The following is a 24,032-nucleotide window of genomic DNA, read 5'->3' as shown; positions in this document are numbered from 1 at the left end:
ATGAATTAGAAATCTGAATTCTTAGGAAGTAGAAAGGAAACTATTGGCAAGTTTTTAAAAGCCAAAAATTCCCAGGGTTCCCTTAGATAAAGAAAATTTGAGATGTTTGCTTTGGAGTTTTAACTCTCCACTCAGCAAACATACACTGTCCCATTAGTTGTCAAAACAAGTAAACTACTGTCCTAACAGCTCCACTATTTGAAGCCTACTTTGCTTTGCAAATCAGTTATTAAAATTGTTCTCTCAAGAAAAAAAAATCCTTTCCCCATTTTTTTCTTCATTTATAGCACTATAAGTGAACTATTTTACAAAACAAGCATTATTCCAATAAAGCAAATAAGCTGAGGTAGGTAAATCACAAACTCATTGACAACAAGTTTTATGAAAAATGAAGTAGCTGACACACAGCAACATTACCATGAGCCTCTTACTCACACTGCTGTATTTCTCAGCATGACACTGGCACAACTTTGTTTCTGAGGTATAAAGAGACTCCTAATTAAATCTTCATTCTTCAGTGTACCAGGATTTATTCTTCTTTATATGAGCTGGGATTATTATATTTAATGATGAAAAATGTTAATTTTCTGCCTAAATTCACCAAATTACAGATGGGATTTCCTTACAATTTTTTGTTGTTTCCAATATCTTTAAAATAAAGTGCAACACATTATTTTGGTTGAAATTAATTGCACTACTATTCCAGTCCCCAGAGCAGGCATCTGAACAGCACCATTCTTAAAAAAATTCCAGTTTAACATATGGGTAGTATTTTGGAGTGATCTTAATCCAGTCATAAAATTCCACGTAATTGCCTGTGTCTTAATGGCCTTAGGCTTTGAATACAATCACGGGTTTTTGAACACTGCCTGTCACTTTTAGTGCTTGAGTATTGACATTGTATCTCTTTTAGGTTCTTTTCAGCCCTTTAATGACAATGCCAATTAATAATGCATCATTCTCTCTCCTCTAGGTAATTTTAATTGCTGTAATTTATGTCCCTAGACAATTCTTGCACTACAGATGGAATCTATACTACTGTAACGATTAAGAAGATCACACTCTCAAGGTCCTTAGCAGATAAACAATATAATTTCAAGTTTATAGACATCATCTATAATTGACATCAATTACTGTTCAAGGAAACAAATAATGATATTACAGGTAATAAACAGATCATTTTTATGTTCTGGAGCAGTGTGGATTTCACCATTAAGGCTTTGACAATTAATTGTAGCTTTGTAATGCTTTACAAAGATACTCAGATGCCTTGAAAGGGAAAAATCCACCTGAAATTAGCAAATATAGATACTTCAACATACACATTTCTTCAACGAGGCCTATACCTTTACATAGATATTCTCAGAAATACATGAACACCACCTCTGAGGCAGTATTAGAAGGCAGCATAAACATTCAGGCTTAAAGCCTGAGACAGTACACAAGATCAACTTCAGCTTTTTATTAAAACATGCTAGCAAACTCATGGGCACAAAAATAAAGCAAAAACAAGAACTGTTTATCACTAATCTATTCAGCTCTACAGATAGCGCAAAATGAAGGGTATGGTGTCCCATATTAGATTATTATTCAGTTCATCCCCTTGCCAGTATTAGGGATGCTTCACAAATCATATTCCAGTATTTTGCTTAGTACAGCTTACATTGATCCATAGCCCTGTGAAGTTCAGTCTCTCTGTTTTTACTGTTATCTCCTGATACTTTCAATCCACTTCATCAAAACCATCAAGCTCCTTGTGCTGTGGTTTCCATTTCCCTTCCAAAGCCAAGCATCTTTCTGGCCTAAAGCATCACACCCTAGTCTCATGAATTACTTTTCTGAAGCACATTGGCCCCATTCATCTCTGTCCAATGGACATAAAAACATTTCCCCTTTCATGGAGGATGAAAGTTCAAATGAATGGTTCAACTTCAACAAGATCAGAAATCCATTAAAAAAGATGTGAGTGGCTAACTTGCTTGCTACCTCAGTAGACAAATATATACACTGGATTTAACTTACTCCTACCTGGAGTTCTCTGGAACAATATTGCAGATTACTTTAAGACTAGTCTCTGGGTTCAGTGTTGTACTGAATGAGACTAAAGATCCTGCACATAATTCGCTATTTCTGCTATTGATATAAGTATTATATTTCATTCAAATGACGGCCCTCAGGCACAGTAATAACTGTAATTCTTGCACAACAAATGTGCACCTGGTTAAGCAATCAAATAAATTCACCTCTACAAGTGCCACAGATAGTGCAATTTGTCCCAGTCATCTTTCTCTTTAGACAAAGTGCTGTTTTTAACAGCTGAAACAACTAAATGAGAGACTGAAAAGCAAAACTTGCTGTGTCTAGCAATGCATATATCATCATTAATTTCCAAGCACCCACTGAAGAATTTCTGAAACAGTACACATTTTAAATTAGTCTATAGTGAACTCTACTGTTGCATGTTATCCTTGGAACTCATCTGAAATACTCCATAAATTTACAGGCACAAGTAAACAGAAAAAGGTGAAATCCTTTATTACTCTGGTAATACATGTTAAGCCAAAGCATGTCAACTTACACAGGTGACATCCATTATTCTTCTTCATTTTTAGAAATTATCAATTTACACCTGCAGACAAAGTTTGCATCTAATGACTTCAGCATTACTGTCAAACTCATTTTGAATTTTTTTTTTTGTGCCATACATCTGACAAACCTCCTACTGTTGTGAACTGTCATAGCAGATGAGTCACTTAAGAGGTATATACCTTACTCATATCTTATTTAGCACTGCAGTATTTCTTTTTAATATCATGTATTGTACCTTATTCTCAAGCTGGGGAAAAGCTCAGCTTCATATTCATATCTGCTCATAGTTCTGATGACTCCTTCTAGTTTTCCCTCTAAGGCATAAAATGTGCAGAGGTGTACCTTCTCTCATGTCTTTCAGAAGAAACATCCTATTCCAATCTCTGCTACCTTCTTTTAACTCCACACACTCACCTCCTTCTCCACTTTTCAATCTCTAATAACAAATGCATGGGCAACAGCCACTTTTCTTTCAGACCTGTATCTGAGGATAGCCAACATGTCAGACCCACAAAATGAACAAATGCCTTTTTCTTTCCACATAAAAAACTCCCCTTCCCCCAGGCTGACAAACTGGGATCTCTTCTTCACACAGTTAGTCTCTGCAAACTGCTAACAGAAACAAGACATCTTCAAAGAGAAATTGTCTAAAGAGGCAAGACTAAATGCCTTTTCTCTTCCTACTGAATTATCCCAGTACAACTCTACTGAAGTCACTTGTCTCCAAATTAATACCATATTCTATTCTTGCCCTGCCATAAGTAGATTCAATTTGGTATTAAACTCATGGGTTTAACAGCTGCCTCTCTTCTTATCTTCCAAAGCAAGACTATTTTTCCATATAGAAAACTTTCCAACTGCAGAGCTTTACTCGGCCAGTTGGGTGTTATAGAAGAGTGACATTTGCAGGCATCAAGACAGTTGGATGGTGAAAAAAAAAAAAATCCAAATTATTCTACATATATTCAAGGCCTGAAACAACAAAACCTAATTCAATAAAATTCAACAGAGCCATGCTTTATTCTTTCTATAAACATTCTCATTAGCATTAGCATTGCATTTGGTTTAGGAAAACACTGTGGTATAAGGGAAGTTTCTTTTTTTCAGTCTTAAGCATCCGCAGTACCTGGGGAGATCACAATGTCTAGTTAAATTCTTCCTGGAAGAAAAGTGGATTGACAGAAGTTACTTGAATTCTGCACTCTGAAAACTGGTTGGCAGATGAATTGTTGTCCTTCTCACAACAATTAGGGAGCACAAGGAGGAGAAAAGAGAAAAAGAGGCAGACAAAAGATTGGTACTTTGTTTCAGAGTTTTTAGGTATATTGTTTAAAAAGAAAACCATAACAGGATGGACTTGAATACATTAAATATGTACTCAAATCGTGGATATAGTAATGGAATCAGTACCCATAAACAGCCAGCACTAACTTCCTGTAGTCCTTACCCCTAAAGCGGTATGGCAATGTACATTTTCACTTTTGAGAGGAAGGTTTTTGAAATTATATCCATTAGGCTAAACAACTAATTCATGAATGTCATTAACAGACAACTTACAGTCATGTTTAAAAAATCAAAAGTCAACTTTTTTTTTACATATTTGCCTTTTAAATACAAATCTAGTCTCAAAATAACACCATTTTTTCCATTAGTGTTTACACTTCAAACAGAACTACTTTCAAGCACAAATATTGGAGATGAGCTTCTTCACACCATTCCTATATTACAGAATATTTATGCAAAGTATTTTCAGTCCTTTGTGACAAACAGCAGTAGTATCTAAAGTGCCCTCAAGTGCCCACAATGTAGGCAGTGGCAATTAACCTTCCCGCAAGTGTCAAAGTGCACTGAAGAAAGAAATCAAACAAGAGCGGAGTCTCTGACAAGTTCAGTTAGGTAACTGAGAGAGAGAGAATTACAGAGAGAATTTCTTTTCTATAAACAGATAGAGATATTATTTATTATGATATTCATCAAGTAGTATATGAAATCTTTGATGATAATTCAAAACAATTTTTTTCCCCTTTTTGCTAATGTACATGCAATGAGAGTCATATTCAGTGGAGAGAATTTCTGAAATACTATTTCAGAAATATGTTCTAACATTTTCCTTTTTCTGTCATTCTCATGCTTCCCTACTTCCACCTTAAAAAGTTAATCACAGTTCATTGCATTGTGAGGTACTCAGAAATTACTTGTGATAAATGAATGCATGACATCAGACTGCCCCATCAACAAGAGGGCAAAATTACTGTTACTCACAAAACTTAACCTGAACACATACCACATGAGAACATTAACCAGAACACAGTATATTTTTCTTACATGGTCTTGAAGGAATTAAGGTTCAGCCTTCGATCTGAAAAAGTTGTTCTTGGCTTAATAGCAGCAACTGCACATTTGTACAAATTAATAGAAACATCAGATATATCTATACAGGAATAACTTCTCTCATTGATTTCTTTTTAATCACAAGGGATATCACTGAGCTCAGCATTTGAAACATATGAAAAGCATACTCCCAAGCCTTTTTAAAAGTTTGCAATCTGTTTTTTTTCAACCACTAACCAAGAAAAGCAATTCCCTTATAAATTTATGAATAAAGGAATTACACTGTGTGTAATTCCAATCTTCTCAGTCACAGCTGGTTTTTTCCTCTAGCAGTAGGACTACTCAGAGTTGAAATAGGGAAAGGACCCATGGAGACCACCATCAAATCTGAAATCCTGTTAAACAGCTAACAATACCAAAACTAACAGACCCTGACAGAATAAGCTCATAAAAAGAAAGACCAGGGACTAAGCTGTGGAGCACTTTAACTGCCTTTATACACAGAACTCCCTGTACTCTCAGATGACTGACAGAAAAAGTTCTCATTTTCAAGATGCTGCAGTCAGTAAAGAGAGAGGGATTTAATATCTCACAATTTAAAATTCCTTTTGTTTCAACTTAATTTTCAAGAAAACCAAAACAAGACAGAGGCTGATATTCTACATCTTCTGCTGCCATAAGAAAAAAAAAAAAAAAACAAAAACAAAAAAACCCACACAAAACAAAACAAAACAAAACAAAAAAAAACACAAAAACCCCAAATATATCCCAAGAAAATACAGGACACATTTTCATCATTTAAGTTTAGGCACAAAGCCACATTGTAACAACATAAGAAACCACAACTTCATATTATTTCTACAGATTCACTCTTTTTATCACCTTTATGAAAAGGAGAGGGGCTGCAGTGCCCAGTAGGATTCAGCGTGGTGGATCTTTTACGTACACGCCCTTAAAATAGAGGAAAAAAATCAGTTTAACCACCAGGTAGGATATATGCTAAGTCCCATCTAGATGGCAGTGGTTTCACAGCAAGCGATACCACTTGTACAGTCCTGTCTCAGGTTAAATGTTTTTATTATGTTCAATTTGTTTTACAGGTAACAAGGAAATGAGGACAGATAAAAGGGTATGCCATTTCTTTCCAGCTGGTGCAGGTAGATAGATGATCTCGAGCAAAATTGCAGAACATATCCATGGCATACACTGTGCAAAGACACTGCTTATTTGGTGTGGTGCTCGAAGCCACCTGACTGAACAGAGAAAGTTCCCAAGAATCTGTTAATAAAAATTTCTCCTGTCCCTCTAGATATTGCACATTTGTAACATATGATCATCAAGAAGTGATTCTTATGCCATTAAAAGTCCCAAAACAAAACAAGTGTCTGAACAAGTGTCCCGTGACAGCCAAAGTTCCACGTTCCCCTGCCAAACCCATTTCTCTACACGGACAACAAAGGACTCAGGATTGCTGCAGAAGTGTTTGTCTGTTTTCTGCAGAGCATTCAAGAAGTTGTTTCTAGCTGTTCTTGCTGCTGCCACAGGTAAAGCAAGAAATAAGTAAGGATTTTATCTCCAAAAGAAATTTCTGCTAAACACTTCAAGGAACAGGCAGCACAGAAAGGACTGGATCTAGAACAGCTGTTTTTCAAGGCTTGACCCTGTAAGCACTCGATGTTCTAATTGTCAGAAAATGCTCAGGTTGTTTTGAATTATACATTACTTAACAGATCTGTGACATATATAGTATGAACTGCTACTATGAATGGGTGTGAATAACAATTCCACGTTTTTTAGTTGATTATTGTATAACTTCACTTCCTTAAAAAGAACATATACTTCATGGATGAGCCCACCCAGGTGCCAGAGAATCTCATTTACATCAGAAAAGCTGTACTCAGATCTACCCTCAGACAAGATCTTCATTATTATTTTATGGTTATATTCAGATTTATTTGCATAACACATCCATTCAATAATATAATTGCATCAGCTGCAAACTTCCCTAACAACATCTGTACTGGCTGTAGCTTAATTTAAAGCATGAAAAAGAGGGGAGTTCCTGGGAGGCTGCCAGTAGTAATGTCCTCCTGCACTTTAAGCAAATAGTTTGTTTCCTCCACAGGAGACAGATCAATACTCAAGAAACAAAAACAAAATCAAGAAAAGCTAAAAGCTTAGTCATGTAAATCAGAGGGGAAGAAAAGTGAAAGAAAGCTCCTCATTGGCATTCTAAAACTTCTGCAGACCCCCATGGCCCATTAGCTAATTTCTGTTAAAACACAGAGCTCTGGAATGATAAATGCCAATGACACATTTCTAAAGGTTTGTGGTTACTGAAATAAACATGCCCCTGTTCCCAGGACACCAGGAGACAGAAAATTAACCAGAGGTTAACTGGGTCATTAGCTATAGCACAATATAGGTCACTGCAGATTTAATTTAGTTTGTATTCGGCTAAAGAATCAAATACAGCAACCAGTTCTCACAGCAGGAAAGCACGTAACTTATCAGCATGCTGATGTATCTTAGATACCAGGGCACCATGTCTGTCATGATTCATACCACTTTTAACTGATGTCACATTATTTTGATGAATTGAAATACAGCATCTACACACACATGCATACAACTTAAATGGTTCTGAATCTAAGTATTCAAATACATGCACAAATACTGAATATTAAACATCAAAGGTTTTCCTCCAAAACAAGGTTGGCAAGAAAGTAGTCAAGACACAAATCTAAAAAAAAAGTCATGTGGGTTAAGAAAAAACCCAAAACATTAGGCTTTAATGAGTTTGATCAGCACCCAAATAACATCATATAAGTATTTAGTCTCAATACAGTCGCTTATAAACAACATACCTCAGCAGCTCTAACGTGAGAAGCCCAATAGCCCAAATGCTGCAAGAATTGGTAATACTGAATAAACATTTAGAACCTGTTAGTACCCCACAGATATGCATCAGTCTGCCCTAAAGAAGAGGATTTTGAAAGACTGCATAAATTATCAAGAATCCTATAGAATGTATTTCAAGCCAGAGGGGTCAATTTACTTTTTTTAAGTAGATTGATCTTAAGGCCTTGAAACAAGATTAGACAGAATAAAACAATAAATAGATTTAAGCAAGCACTTTGAGATCTTTAATACTCTGTAGTAAAATTTTTATTACAAGTGTGTAGCTCACCTAGAATTCAGAGACATCTAACACCTGCATTAGTAACTTACAAACCTAAAGCTTTTCTTCACTTCATGCAGAGCTACAGAAATATGGCTCATGAGTTCTCTTGCCAAAACTTGCATCAAGACCAGAATTTAAAAAAAAATAATAAATCAGCCTTTAACAAAACACCATTCCATAGTACTATTCAGTCTAGCTTCATAATCACATGAACATACAATTTCTGCAGCACAAGGTTTTAGAGCAGATGATGTAAAACGTAATAGCATTTAGACATCAGAAGAATCACCAAGCAAATCATCCCCTGTGGAATTCTTTGAACCCTTCAGGGAAATCCCCAGGGCCTTGCCCTAGAAGAATATACCATAGAGTCACCACCTGGGCTGAAAGACAAGATTTCCCCACGGAACCTGCCACACTGCGATCCACCCCAGTTCACGTTCCCTGTACGTTCCTACGTCTCGTGGTTACTCCTTCCCGTTTCCTCATTGGCTGTGATATCCCTGGTGGCCGGCCGTGTCTTCCCTGTAGGCCAATGCCCTTTGCCCTGCCCTTGGTGCCGCCCCCATGCCCTCAGATCACTGGCCCCTGACCCGTACTCAACCTTGCGCACAACGCACAGCCAGGTCTTTTGTTCCTGATTCCCTTTCGGCATGCTGGAACAAACCTTTGCTGGAACTTATCATACAAAAGGCCCTTCTGCCTCTCTTTGCTGAGCCAGCTGTGGTGAGTGTGGTGTGTGGACTAGACTGCTTTGCCTGAATGCCTACCTAGGCAGCTTTTCCACAGGAGATGCTTTTTGGGAAATAGGTAGCAACTTCCACTGTCTAAACCCCCTTGCTGCTACAATCCCCCAATACAATATGGTTTCCACACCATATGCTTTAGTGTTATTGTTTGGAATTTGTTCTCCCCCCATCCTCCAACAGATGATGTGGAATATTCAGTAACATCTAAAATTTATAGTCAGCTAAATGTTATTACACTCCCGAGACATCTTTTTACAATATAGTAATAAATCAACCCATAAAAGGCTTCCTGGGAAATTAGTTTATTAAGTGCCTCAGTTCTAGGCCTACTAAGAGTCAAAGAAATCCTCATCACATTCCAACTTAACACAATAACCTTCATAATATACCAAACACATTCAGAGGTCATCAGATAAGCAATTCTAAATGCTGCTGCTTCTGAATACAAAGGTTACATGGGACTTAGAATATAGTTTTAAATTAACGAGTCTTACTGGTTTTATAAAACTAAGCCACAGAGAATCATTGTTTTCTTTCATTGGAAATGTTATCTCTCAACCTGCCATTTTTCTAAGAATTTCCTCTCTTTTTCAGCTGTCTTTTTTTCCCCAAACAATCTTATTCTAATCATAGTTATGCACACATCTTCAAGTTACCTTCTCTTCATATCACCTTACTGATCCATACTCAACAAAGAGCTCAAAAATGCAAACTGCCACCCAAAAGAAAGCTTCAAGAATCTTTGTGCAAAGTGCAATCCAAACATAAATTGTCAAAACAGTAATACAGGTTCAATTTAGTGAAAACATACATTTATAGGCAAAGAAATTCCATCAAGTGTTACTAATTGTGACATGTAAACTCAGTACAACTTGCAGAACTTACTGAGCCATGGGGACTTCTCAGTATCATACCTCTTTACATCTGTATTTTTCTTACATGCTAAAGTGCCTATTATCAGCTGCAACAAGAGAATACAATGAGCTTGATAGCTCATTGTACTAAGGCTGTAACTGCCTTAGTGTGAGAATAAGAATATTGGATTAGGCCAGGGCGTTACTATTCTGCTGTGGCCCAGAACTACCTTTACTTTTGAGATTCTTAAACAGGTATTTTTTTAAATAGACCAAGAAAATACACACCAAGTTATTTTCCAATTTCTGCTGATACAAACTGAGATACTCCATTGCTCAAAATACGTTTTCACCACCTTCAGTACATGCATGATAATACTGCTTATAAACCCACCCCAAAATAAGGTCTTGAAACCTTATTTTGCAACATCATTGGCCTATTCAGTAAGGTAGAAATGGATAGTGTGCCCCTCAACTATGTAAACACGAACATAGCTAGGAAAGTGGCTATTGTGGCACGCTCTCTCTCACCTTTTCTGTAATTTAAAGAGACTAACTACTTCGAATTTGTCACACGAGGTTTTCTAAAGAAGGAAAGGAAAGTCAAGGTACTCAAGTAGAAGTCTGACAGATCAGAAGAATTTGCAGTGAACTGCATTGTACTTGAAGTGATTTCTAGCTCAGCCTTGCAACTTACACACCATGAATAGGATTACTGTAATAACATGATAAAATCCTACTTTAGAAATAAAACAAGTTCCTATCTGCAGTAAATAATTTCACCTTTGAACTCCATTTAAGGCTCCTACTACAAAGAATAGTTGACATCTTCTGGAGAGGTTTCCACTTGAAGTACAATAACTTCTCTATTACTGGTTTCTACAGAATACATGCTAACAAAGGAAAGAAGATAACACAGAACAAGTATAACAGTTCTTTCTTTAGTGACAATATAATTAAAAAAGTAAACTTGGACTATTTCCTTCAGAACACAGTACAACACTCGAAACAAGTTTAACCAAGAGGAATCAGACACTCTTCCTAAGGCTACTGTAAAACAGGAACAGAATCTGGGATCAAAGGTTCGAAGGAAGCTACTTCTGCAGCGGATGATCTTCCCTTCTGTGTCAGCAAAGTACAGAAGGTGAATACAACAAACAATCTGAACACTGTTTTGCAGTATCAGGGTCTATTCTAGGTTATAACCTTTCTAGAGGTCGCAGGAGTTCACTCAAAGGTAAATTAATTTATAGATGACATTATTTTTCCTTTACCCCCATCTCCCCACAAATGATGATTCATTTCTTCTGATTGATTCCTCTACTGGAAACATTTCTTCAAAATAGCGAAGCGCAGGATTCTTGTCAGAATAGTGAAGTGCAGGATTACAAAACACAATTTTCTGGGAAGCTGACATACACTCAAACATTTCATTTTAATTGACTTGAACTTAATAAGTTTAGTTTGTGTTGTGCAAAATAAATCAAAACTAGACAGTTCATTTTCTCACAGCATATAAGAAAGGGACAGGAAATAGCAGAAACCAAGAGTATAAAAACTGGCATGTTGTAGTTCAGTGTTTTAAAATCCTGATCTGCTAATTGTGAGATTTTTCTCACCAAAAAATAAAAATTAAGACTGATCAAGAGTGAGATTAACTGAGTCAGTGAGATAAATCCAGAGCAGGTTTCTTAAAAACAGAGACCAGAAGTTTGAAAGACATTTAATTGTCCTTATTCTATGATGCTTTCAAATTTCATTTCAGGTTTGATTTGGGGATTTGTTTAAATTCAAAAGCACAACTGAAAAAATTGTTTAATACTACACCACATAACTGCACTGCATTCATTAATATTAGTAACATATATGCTACACACTAGTGCCAACAAGATATTTCAATTTTTGTTGCTATGCACACATGTTTACAAGGATAATCAGCATACCAGAAAATTCTGACCTTGGTTTAGGTTTGTTGTAAATAAAAACCACTTTGCAACAGCAGTTTCCCATGGATGTTAGGTGCTCAGTGCCAACCATCTTGCTGTAAGAGGCTGCCTGAAGTGTAATGCAGAATAGCATCTAACTACACACTAGGTGATGAGGATGAAGCTGCTTAGCATACACTAACATGTAAATCAAGAGCTCAAATTTAGTTAATAGCTTCTCTGCTTCTGGTATAAAACTTCCTTACTACATAGTCGCCATTAAATTTTTTCACACACGTAATTAAAACAAAGGACTAACTTAGCTTTATCCACCACAGTAGTCACTGAATATTTTTGATAGTTAAAAGTTAAAGCTTCCAGTAATTCTTAATTTTTTTTTAAATTTAATATAACTGTTCTTTTAATTGATTTAATTATAACATCTTCATTCTTACAAAAACTGGCAAAAAATTTTGAGGTATCTGAAAATTATTTTTGCAATTTTGAAAATTACTTACTATCAAGGCTATCTGGTTCTTTGCAAACTACACCCATATTACAAGATAAAAGCAGTTTAGTTTTATTGTTTGATAGCATAGTAACTTCAGCTGTACCTTTAATGAGATAAATGGCACTGCCTGAAATATATACTCAGTCACACTTTAGAACATTGGTGCAGAAGCTATAAAATATACTGAGAAATTGTTCTAGATAATAAGCTACTCTAAATGCATCACATTGTTGAAGTTTTTATGATCTGTAGCTAGCAATGTTAGTACTCCAAGATGAAACCACAAATCCTTACTCTACTAGAGACAGGAAGAGTAAAAATCACAAGGATTATCTGAAACTAGATTAAGTCTTTTCCTAAAGGCCTTCCCTAAAGCCATGGTTAATGCATTCACCAATTAAACATGCAAGTTATTATTACAGTTAGCCATCTGATGGAAAATGACTTAACAAGTGAACTAAAATTGTTAAAAACTAAAAGACAGTCTCAAAATTTTCAAGACTACTACAAGAGGAGCAAATTGAAACTACACCATTTTTCTAGAGTGAAGTGCTGGACTAGTTGCCTAATAAAAGCAGGACAAATTCCAATTCAACAGCAGTGCCTGAAAGAAAGGAAGACACCAACACACATATTAAGTATGCAAATCAGTTTCCAGCTTTTTTATAGAGGTGAAAATGAATCCTCTTTTGCTTAGAGGGGAATATTTTTGTCTTGCCATAGAACAACTTCCAAAAGAATATTTACATTTTCTACAGTCTGCAATCTTCTCATTTACCATTTGTCAGGGCCCGAAGATCTTTTACTGTACATAGGATGTTTGCATGTTTAATGATCATTTTAACAAATGTCACAGTCTGAATTTAAAAATCAATTAATATTGCTGATGTTGCTAATTTAACACTATTAATATCATAGTGTAAACAGCTACAGAACCTACAGGATCTTGTACTGTATCTAAGTCTGCTTAGTTGCAAGTCTGCTCTCCAACAGACAGTACCAAAAAAATAACCCATGCAAATATCACAGGCAAGGTAATTTAATAGAATTTCTAATGATTGCTTTAATCTTACAGTTAGACTGTCAAACATGTATGACTAAAGACAGATCATTAGGTAGAGATTTAGATGTACTACTTAGAACTCATTTATCTACTCTTACAGATGCCTCCACTTTCATTAGTGTGCTAGGCTCAGAAACAGTTGGAAGACCCCAACTGGATCACAGACACCATTGCATCATGATACTGCTAGATATCCTACAAAAGATGAAGATTGACCCAGCGAATTAGAAGGTAGAAGACACATTGCAGTGCTGTCTTTGATGGCAACCATACTGTCTCACACTTCCGTCTGCACAACTAAGTTACATTTTTAAAGTAATTTGTCTCCGCACATATTATCTATGGAAAAAAGCTTTTTAAGAGCAGAAACATATCATTTTTCTCTAAACCACTCAAGTCTTCCACATTGACTACTTCTTCCTCCAGTAAAGAATGGATGACAAAGGAGTCCAGTTATTTAAGAAGTCCTTCAATGGTGCTGTACTGTAATACGTAGGAAAATAAAAAATTAGGTACTAGTCTTCTTATCATGCATCTACCAAGTATTTGTTGTTGCAGAAGTATTGAAACTTTAGTTCTTAGTATTTTGGCACCTTAACTTTCCTTAGAAGCAAGCTGCAATTTCCTAGACTGCGTATTTCAGTCACAGTAGTAAAATATACAAGTTTAGGATCCTTACATTAAAATTATAAAAAGAGAGCAAACCCACCCTAAAACACACTCCCGTCATTTTTGATTGTATTCTTTCTGCCCACTGAAAGGCAGAAACTCTGGGGTAACATGCAGGTAATTGCAAATAAAGATGCATAAAGAACTTCACATTGTTAACACTTCAACCACAAAGGCAGAATTCAAAAGAAAAATAATAAATCTATAAGCAGATCTAAGAAAATCTATATAACAAGCCAATTGATCAGGACTTTCAGATACCAAAAACCTATAAGGTATTTTCCTTATTCAGTTTCCACACTGAAAATAACATCAGCTTCTGACACAACTCAGCATCTTTTAGATGCATGATCTTCCTTTCCCAAATACTACTCAAAATCACAAGTTCTTATATACGGCAATTTAATCTATTAAGTTGGAGAGTCATAGTCAATGACTTAATTACAGAGATTATAGGAATTGTCAGATCACAGTACAACTACACTGTTTACAGAGCTTCCTACCTCAGGGATCAGTAATTTCAGTGTTTCACAATGACTGCTGCCTAAAATCTTCAAATAAGACAGGCAGTTAAATTTTTTCCTTTCAGAAATTTGAAATAAGGTGCTGCACATTTCTAAATGGAATACGTCTTTCAGAAGCAATAAAATTTCATGTAACACGTATGTCATTTCTTGATACATCAGACCATTCATGTCTTACATATTGATATTTACAGTTGCTTACCATCACCACAAAGTTGCAACCTTCATTTCAGAATACTATATACAAGTTAGCAACAATTAATAGCCTGATAGATTAACTTTATTTTGACACTCTCTCGCAACAATCCATTAAATATGGCTAATCAGTACTAGTGATTACTCATCAGAACTTTTATTTCAGTTCCACAAACTGCTTAAATTCACTGAACTTAGAGCTGCTATTCTGATTTTACTGTGAAAGATGAACTAATGCTAGAAAACACACACAAATACAAAAGAACAAATAAAAAGTAGAATAACATTTTTAAAGAATTTAGAAATATTACACATCCTTTTTCTTCCTACAGAGGTCAGCCACTAATTAGCTGAAATCCTCCTTTATTGAACTTGTACTATCATTTCAGAATTTCTTCCCACACACCATTTAAGTGAACGGTGAGGAAGGGTCATGGGGACAGGCAGTGGAGAAGCAGTTAAACAGGAACAAACTACATGGAGAAATTCAGACAATTTCCAAAAGTTAAACAAAAATCCAAGTGTATAAGAAATTCATATAAATGGGAAGTGGGGGGCAACAGGAAAAGAAACAAACAAACAAAAGAACAAACACCCCAAACAACACCAAAAAAAAAGCCAAAAAAACACACACAAAAAATACCCAAAAAATACCCAAACAAACAAAAAAAGACAAAGTAAATCTCACTCATTAAGCTTGTCAGGTTTCAAATTAAATCATGGTTTGTACTAGATTAAACTCAAGATATTCTCAAAAATGTAAGCCTATATGTCATTCTCTATTATGTCCACTCCAGCCTGAAAAACTAACCCAGCATACTGATAAAAAAATGAGAACATATTCTGTCAAGAATACTGCAATAAAAAGGCAGGTTTTATCCACTCTTGACGAAAATTGGCAAAGGCATGGAGTATTCTACCCAGCAGTATGATCTCACTGAAATCTTTAACCAAGATTCTTTGATGTGCTTGTAGAAGTTCTTTATCATACTTTCACTCAGTTCTAAATTTCACAGTAAGACAACATCTTCCGATGGCGGAAGGAAGTATGTTAAGAGGAAAAAAGTGAAAAAAATACTGTGCTTCGCTGAGGAGTTACAACTGTTTTAAAAATCTTTTAATAATTTTACAGCACTTTATGCTCTCTAGTCCGTAGAGAAGATGTAGCAAGTACCTACAAGTAAGTTAGAGATATCTGTCTTTCAAATTAATTACTTCTAAAAACAATTTTGAAGGAAAGGTAAAATATAAATTTGCACCAAGTTGTAGAGTTTTTTTGACATTAGATATTAAATCTAGCATCGCAAAAATACATATTTCTATTACATAGCAAAAGTGTTTGCTTTATTCTATCACCTGCTCTCTTACAACACAGAAGGCGCTTACTCATTTATAAATCAGTTATATTTGCAAATGTGATATCACCAAGTCTGTTTGAATTACCGTTTGTAGATAAGCAACCATAACTCTTCCAACCTGAGATCCTTATAACAGAAATGCTCAAGAGGAAGTCACGATAGTGAAATACATAGACTTTCTTAAAAACAAAACATAGCCAGAGCAAAACATCATCCGTTACAACTTAACATTTTGTTTAATGAAATAATATCAGCTACTTAGGTAAAAAAAAACTACAGACATTTTCCTATCCATTTAGAAGAAATTATGGAGAAGCTAGTAATGAAAGGGGAAACAAATCAAATTAGTTTATGCAGTACAGACAAACGCTTTCAGCTAGAAATTACCCAAAATAAGACTTCTTGCAAAGAATCTATTGAAGAAAAAAAAAAAGAGAAAACAAAAAAGCCCATCAAATAATATATAGCCAAAACACAAGCACAATTAAAAGTGTCTTTTTTTTTTTTCAAATATCCAAGTCCAGGGGAAAAAAAAAAAATCCAGTAAAGTATTTGAGACCAACACTCTATTTTCTGAATGAGACTAAAACAAACACCTACAAACCCCTCCAAATGCAAATGACAAAATATCCACACTAGGGGAACCCTGTGATACTGGAAACCTGGCCTTCAATTCCATGATTTGCGTTGAAGAGTGTAGAGTTCACCTAACTCCTAACAGAGATTAAAAATAAAGCTGTCCTATTTACACTAACATTTTGCGCATTTAACTTCTCTCATGTTCCATTTCCCTACCCTCCCACCCCACCTCCAAAAAAAACAAGAGGAGCAGCTAAGGTAAACTGAGATGGTAGCAAGGACAGTTTAGCTTTTGAACAGCACATTTAAACTTTTCAGTTTCACTGCTTTAGATAATTTTATGAAATGCAAGGATTAGTTAAAGTCTATAAAAAGGATTGACTCTGACTACTCTAATAATACTTTAAAATATATGCTCATAGGTGTCAGTTTTATTTTCACATAATGGGAAATTCAAAAGAAATACTAAACATTAGTGGGGATAAGCTGCAGAATATTTTTGTGCAAACTCATTGAAATTATTCTTGGAGAGGAGAGAGAGAAGGAAAGAGAATTGCTATGTACATAGCTAGGACAAAAACAAACACTCCAGTTGCATCCTTCAGAGAACTCAACCACTTTATACTCTAGTGCATAAGTTCTAAAAGCACGGCCTGCCATGCCTTATATCTTACATGCACTGAGAATAAACGCTATTGCGCTGCAGATTAATTTTGGAATGCATCTTCCACTTAACCAATTTAAAGGCTTTTCACAACAACTCTCAGATGGTATAAGAAGACATTCACTATTAATAGGAAAAAAAACCAAAAAAAACCAATTTATTGCCATGGTAAAAGTTTTGGAAAAAAACATGGTGTTTTTTTACCAGTAATTTCCTACTAAGTTTAACATTAGTCACAGAAAAGCATAATCACTTATGCATCCATTTACATTTCTGAAGGTTGGAGAAAACAAAGGAGATGACACAGATGCTGCACCTCTGCATGCTTTAACAGCCATACATGATTTTAAAACAAACTAACAACATCAACCAAAAAAAACCAAAACAAAAAACCCCAAACACAAATAAACAAAAAAACTCTGAGAAAAAAAATAGTCCTACAGCCAGATTTATGCCTGGTGCCTTGCAGGGTTGTTGAACACCCCAGCACAAGGCTAGAAATCAGAAGTTTTTAGTACAGGACGTTATTTGCCACTGTCTCACAGACTGACCTTGGGCAAGTCACTTCCCCGGCATCTCAGCTCCCCACCTGACAGTCCGGCCCCCCACTCTCCACGGAGCGCCGAGGACCGAAACCCGGTAATCACTCACTACAAGCGGCTCTGCATGGGTGAAGCTGAAATACAGGGAAAGGAGGAGAGGGAAGAGGGAGCAGCGGTTCCCCTCACCTATCGGTGATAAGAATTCCCCCGGCATGGATTCCGTCTCCCACCCGGGGGAGAATCCCCCCAGCCTCTCCCCGTTTCCCCAGCGCACCGGTTAGACTGGAGGAGGCGGCGGCTGCGGCTCCCAGCCCCAGGCGCGGGCGGCAGCCGCGCCCTCCGGGCCTCGCGCCCTCCGGGCCTCCCGCCCGCCGCAGGAGCGGCCCCGGGGGCCCTGGCCGGCTGCCAGCGGATGCGGCGCCACTCGCAGCCTCGCCAGGCGGACACTCACAGGTGCTGGAGCCGTGAGAGGCGACCAACGCTCCGCAGCGGAGGTGATCTCGGCAGCCTGGCGGGAGGCAAGAGATCTAGGCTGTGAGCGCTGCGCCCCCGCCGCGGAGCCACCACTGCGGCGCGCCCGCCCGCCCTTTCCCGCGTCGCTGGCCAATGCGGGCCGCGCCAGGAGCCGGCTTGAACCATCTGTTGCGAGGCGCCTCCCCCGGCCCCTTGCCGGGGCTGCCGCCCAAGCGCAGCCAAGGAGGGGCAAGCCTGCAGGGAGCCCGCGGCCCCTGCAAGGAGCTCTTCGCCCCGTGCGGCTCGGGGGCTGGGGCCGAGCTCCGCCTCCTTGTCGCCCCCCAGGAATCGCCCCGCCCCACGGCTGCCGCTTCTCGCTCAGCGTTCGGCTCCCCTCACAGCGCGCTCGGCGCCCGCCCGGAGAGCCGCCTCACGAGTGCCAGGTGAGGCAGCGAGAGGATCGGGGATGCCAGGGAGCAAAAGCTTCATGTGGGACTGATCCTCCTCAGGTGTGTAGGCGATAAAATCCCGGCCTGATAAAATTTTTGCGCTTCCCACCTAATAACAGGAATTCTCCACATGGAATGCTGCACGGAGAAATGTGTCTCATCCTGCTAAAATCTGTCTGTTTTTAGATTTAGACGTTTCTTGTGATCAAGCTCTCCCAAAAGACTCAAGTCTCTTTCACTATTTAACGGGTTTGAGTTTTAGCCTTTCACGTTCCCAGTCGGAGAGTTTTCCCACAAACATGATAACAGTCTATCTACACAGTCCTTTATTTTAGGTCTTCACCCCAGGCAACAGTAGTTGAGATACTTACAGCACCAGTGACAAAATTTCACCAAAGCAGAGCAATAGTTCTTGTTTTACTTCTCTTTTTGTATTAATAGTTTCCTTGTTGCAGACCTCTCTGATTATGTTTTTTAACCAAGTGCCTATGTTTCCTGTCTATTCTGCAGAGAAAATCCAGGGACTAAGACACTAGCTTTATTCGAACAGGTTCTAGAGTAATATTTTTAGGAAGTCATGTCAGGAAAAATATGCAAATTTCTCTCAACTTTCAATAACTTAAGATAATAATCTTGAGATTCATGCTGTGTAAAGGAAAAAAAGTGCATTTCTTTCATGGGTGAACACAAGTTCTAATTATTTTTTTTTGTTCATTTTTTGAAACTGTTGGATTCTTATATCTCACCAGAACAGTGTCAAATTATGGATTTAAAACTGAAATATGGACCAGACACAATTTGAAGGACTTGAGGATTTGACATATAGTCAATTTTATAATGGGCTGAATGTCGAAGGGTCAAAATAAGATGGCTAATCTTGCAATTAAATTAATCATGGGCCCTTTGCTTATTAAAAAAAATATTTCTGCAAGAGAACCAGTTGTATTTTATCCTAATGCTGTTGTGACATGGCTTGTAAGTGGTTCAATAGACTCCAAATAGACACTTTCAAATATGGGATCTATTTCTTGCCCACTAAGTCATATCTTTGCATTAAAGGGGCTCAACATAGCTGAGCTTTATCTTATTATTACAAAAAAACTCTAAAAAGTACACAAAATTAGGTAATTGCAATCTTTCTTGTGAGACTCCAAATGGATGAAATTTTGTCCTCAATATGCATGTGTAATGCCTCTAAATCTGAAGGGATGATTTGTCATTATAAGATATTTTTAAGGAACAATTTCTATATAGTTATAATTAACAGAATGATAGATTGACTAGTGAATCATCCTTTAATCTTACAAAGCTGTTCTCAAGCTTAAGTTATTCCCATATATATTCTAATCAAGACTGAGCATAATAATTTTGTGAGATATTGTATTTAACATTAATGCGAGGTTTAGTCTTACTACTTCAAGAACGTTATTATTGATTTTATTAATATATAGAAATTCCTTCTAACAGCTTAAACAAATTGACCTAGGTATCAAATACACACATGAAAAATTGCTCTTCACTTGAGTGAAGAGCATGCTGTCATATATGAAAGACAAAGGATGGTTGCAAATAAAACTACACATAGGCACACATCTGACCTCTGAAACAGTGAAAATACAAATAACTTGTTTAAGTGCACAAAAAATCTTGGCAAAATCTATAAGCCTAGGCAGGTAAGTCTGTCTCAGTCCATTGCTACAATAAACAATGCTGGTAAGCATAAAACCTTATGTCTTAAGTCTCAAAGTAATATTTCTATTTTAAGTGGTTTAATTTACAAAATGACTAGAGCAAAGGCAGTTGCTTACTTTTTAAAAATATGTGTTCTTTCTGCTTGCTAATTACCCTTTTATTACCTTTGGTATGGATTAAGAATATGACGAGTTTTGCATGCATTTACCGTGCATATGTGTTATGGACGTTAATAGAGCAAGATCAATTTAGGGGTTTTCTTCTGTATTTTTACTTTGTTCTATCTTGGAATGTGACCTTGGGTAGTTTGCTGAACTTGCCTGTGTATCGTTCTTTCATCTGTGAGATCTAGGATAGTCATATTTGAAGAAGGGCACTTTATAAGTAACAGTATTTTGTGAATTTATCTATCTATAAAAATATAACTAGTAATTAAGATCTTTGAATATAGGCATCCAGTCATTGTGCATCATAACATGTGGCAATATGTGCTGCGGCCCAGAAAGCCAGCTGAATCCCGGGCTGCACCAAAAGCTGGGTGACCAGCAGGTCAAGGGATATGATTCTCCTCCTCCACTGCTCCTATGGGATTTCACCTGGAGTACTGCATCCAGCTCTGAGGTTCCCAATGCAAGGAGAGGGAGGACCTGAAGACCCTCTGGAGACAGACTGGGAGACCTGGGAGTGTTCAGCCTGGAGAAGGGAAGGCTCCTGGGTAATTTTAGTGACCCTTCCACTGCTTAAAGGACTCCAAGAGAGCTGGAGAGTGACCTTGGACAGCAGGCTGGAGTAACAGGACAAGGGGTAATGGCTTTCCACTGACAGAGGGCAGGGTTAGATCCATATTAGGAAGAAATTCTTCCCTCTGTGGGAGGTGAGGCACTGGGGCAGGTTACCCAGAGAAGCCGTGAATATCCCATCCCTGGAAGTGTTCAAGGCCTGGCTCGATGAGGATTTTAAGCAATCTGGAAGATGTCCTTGCCCATGCCAGAGGGGCTGGAACTAAATGATCTATCAAGTTCCTTACAACACAAACCATTCTATCATTCTAAGATAACAGCATTTTCTCCTGTTTCATTCTAAGCAGCAGATATTTGGCAGTCTATAGAGTGTAAAATAAGGTTTAGAACCTAGGCAGTGTTTTTGTCAAATATAGTAAACATCTTAAAATCATCAAAGGTCCTTTGTGAAAGTTATTTAGAGAATAAGCCTTTCTTTCATTGGTTAAGCAGTGCATTAATATTACATGCAAAGGTAAAGCTGCAAGCAATTATAGTTCAGGAGACCCAAAATGGAGAATGAACAGGTTTCCGCAGAATTCATGATGAAAAACACTGTATCCCTGAAAAGCATGGTTTTCTTCATGAAACATTATTGTGGTGCCTAATTATGGGAGTTCAAGGACATGAGGTTCTCGTACTGCCAAGGAAACTATTCAAAAACTATTTTGATGTGTTTTCCATTTCAGTAGGTGTTCATTAATGCAATAAGCCTAGGAAACACCATCTCTTGCCATTCCCATGTTACAGTTTTCCCCTAAGAATTTTGTTTTTATGGTTGTGTTCATGTTGCATATAGTTACACTGTAATTTTCTTTCCCCATCTTTTCTTTATGCAAAGCTGAGTGAAATGTAATCTATTAGGGTGATGCTTTCAGCAGAGTTAAAAATATTGGTATACACTAGCTGTTGCAGTCTTTTTTTTTTAATCCCTAATGTCTTGGAAGATCCATTAACCTTAAATCAATCCAACAAATCTGATTGTTGTTGCCAACTTTTCCAAATAAAGATATATCAATTTACATTAATAGCATCAGTAGTTAAATACTTGTGTGAAGATAAAAGCAAACCCTAAGATGCAAATAGTGCAGACTTGAACCATGGATTTAGTTCCAGGTCTTGAAGCAGGCTGTTTTCTGAAGTGAACCAGCTAAAACCATACAAGGGGAACTCACCATGTGAGTGCAAAAACAAAGTTTGAATTTTAACCCACGTACTGCTTTTCCTTTTTTCTGTATGTTAAGTTCCCAGTGGGAAAAAAAAAACCAACCTGGGACTGAAGAAACTACTCAGAAACATACCTTGGAGCCTCAGTCATAAAGAAGTTGCTTTGTTATAAAGGCAAAACAGCAAAACAGGTCTGTGGCAATGTTGCCACTTTTTATAAAGTGTCAAAAGCTAGGATTTTTTTTTTTTTTTTGGTTATGTGCCAGTGATGACTCAGGAGCTGTTATGAAAATGAATGTGCTATTTCAAATGTGGCAAGACCTAGCTCAGAATTAGGTAGTGTAGCATATTTACCTAAACAAACAAATTTATCTCGGAAGCTGCAGAACTGAAACCAGTTGAAATGTCATTTAGCTGCTGACACTAGTGAGCAAGCAAAACCATGGAGGGACAGTGCTAACTGCTGATGCCAGCAGATGGTAAGTGGAATGTTAAGCTCCTACCCCACAGGGCCATGTCTTCTGCTGTCAAACTGTATCTGTAAGAGGAAGGGGAAAAACAGAAAAGTAACAATAACAACAAGAAGTACTTAAGGAAATAGGCGTCTAAACTTCAGCCGGTAAGATAGTTGTCCATTAGATTCCAAGTCTGTGTAAACCCAGCTACCAAAACTGTGAGTTTTTGCCTGTCCTTTGATGACTGTGGTAACTGGTAACTGCAATCTCATGTTTCCTATCCCCTTCCTCAGAACACATTAAGGGAAATGGATCGTAACTCCAGTGCTAACTGGGAAGTGTTCAGCAATAACTATCTGTAGCTTTTAGAGCACTTTTTTGTTTCAAAGGGCTTTGCAACCACTGATTAGTTAATCAGTTCTGTGCTCAGTTGTGGGGAAGCACACAATCTGTCCTCTAAACGGTTGGGCTTTGTCATGGGTCTTAAAGATTGAACTTTGCTGTGAGTTGGGTGAGTGAGCAGGTGCAGAGAGACAGTACTGGCGTGATAGCTGCTGAAAGCATGCTCTTTGGATAGCTACAAAGAACATGCTTAACAGTAGCTGTAAATCTTTGCCTTTCTTGAGGAGTGAGATGGTACACAGAGTAAAAATAAGCCTCGTTATCACCTTCCACAAGTTAGATTTCTCCTTTGATGTGTTACATATAAAGGCAGTTGCTGTGCTGACAAAAGGATCAGTCATCAAGTTCCTTCTGCTACCCACTCATGCTCACAAATTACTTTCCTTTTCTGACTTTCTGTGTCTTTGTAAGCATCGCTTGTTGTATTCTTTTCTACATTTAACCTTAAACAGATTTAATTTTAGACACAATCCCTCTATAACACGGAATCTGCCTTTTCAGTCCAGTTCATCAAGATGAATCCACTTGTCTGGATGCATTCACTTACATGAAGTGCCTTCGCTTTAGGTAAGAATGGGACTCCTTGGCTTTGTACCTTCTACAGGTTCTGTCTTAGAACAGTGATCCTGCCTTTTTCAGCTGGTAATCTAAGTGATCTGAATGATATGTATCCAAAAGTTACCCTTTTCACAGCCCATTTACACCAGTTATTGGTAACTAAACAAAATTTCTTAATTTGAAGTGCATAGTACAGTCATGTACTTCAAGTGTACGCAGTTAAAATGGAGTGCTACCAGTGAGGCTGTATGAACAATTGCATGTATCACGCATCAGTTTTGATACAGTACTGCATCTGGCAGATTGTTATAGAATGTATTTTTTCAGGATTTGGGTAGAA

General features: G+C 37.4%; 2 protein-coding genes across 6 annotated transcripts in view; one reads left to right on the top strand and one right to left on the bottom strand.

Annotated features, from left to right (window-relative positions):
* Window positions 1-18,329, bottom strand: part of SULF2 (sulfatase 2) — an 88,986-nt gene extending 70,657 nt beyond the window's left edge. Inside the window, exons 1-2 of one of the 5 annotated variants that reach the window (XM_026796439.2) lie at window positions 18,189-18,329; window positions 17,747-17,871 (exon numbers count right to left, since the gene is read on the bottom strand). The gene's annotated coding sequence lies outside the window, so the exon portion shown is untranslated. Of the gene's footprint in view, window positions 1-17,746; window positions 17,872-17,923; window positions 18,162-18,188 lie in introns of those variants that run through there. The other 4 variants (XM_014270601.3, XM_014270597.3, XM_074553902.1 and 1 more) reach the window with 4 other exon arrangements.
* LOC141731120 (uncharacterized) overlaps window positions 15,628-24,032 on the top strand; it is a 51,065-nt gene continuing 42,660 nt past the window's right edge. Inside the window, exons 1-4 of the mRNA XM_074553877.1 lie at window positions 15,628-15,640; window positions 15,744-15,774; window positions 17,741-17,834; window positions 18,019-18,699. Coding sequence (XP_074409978.1) covers window positions 15,628-15,640; window positions 15,744-15,774; window positions 17,741-17,834; window positions 18,019-18,699 — 819 coding nt within the window. The remainder of the gene's footprint in view (window positions 15,641-15,743; window positions 15,775-17,740; window positions 17,835-18,018; window positions 18,700-24,032) is intronic.

Source organism: Zonotrichia albicollis, chromosome 17 (genome assembly GCF_047830755.1).
Source record: "Zonotrichia albicollis isolate bZonAlb1 chromosome 17, bZonAlb1.hap1, whole genome shotgun sequence".
Taxonomy (NCBI): domain Eukaryota; kingdom Metazoa; phylum Chordata; class Aves; order Passeriformes; family Passerellidae; genus Zonotrichia; species Zonotrichia albicollis.
This window is presented reverse-complemented; position numbering and strand designations above follow the sequence as displayed.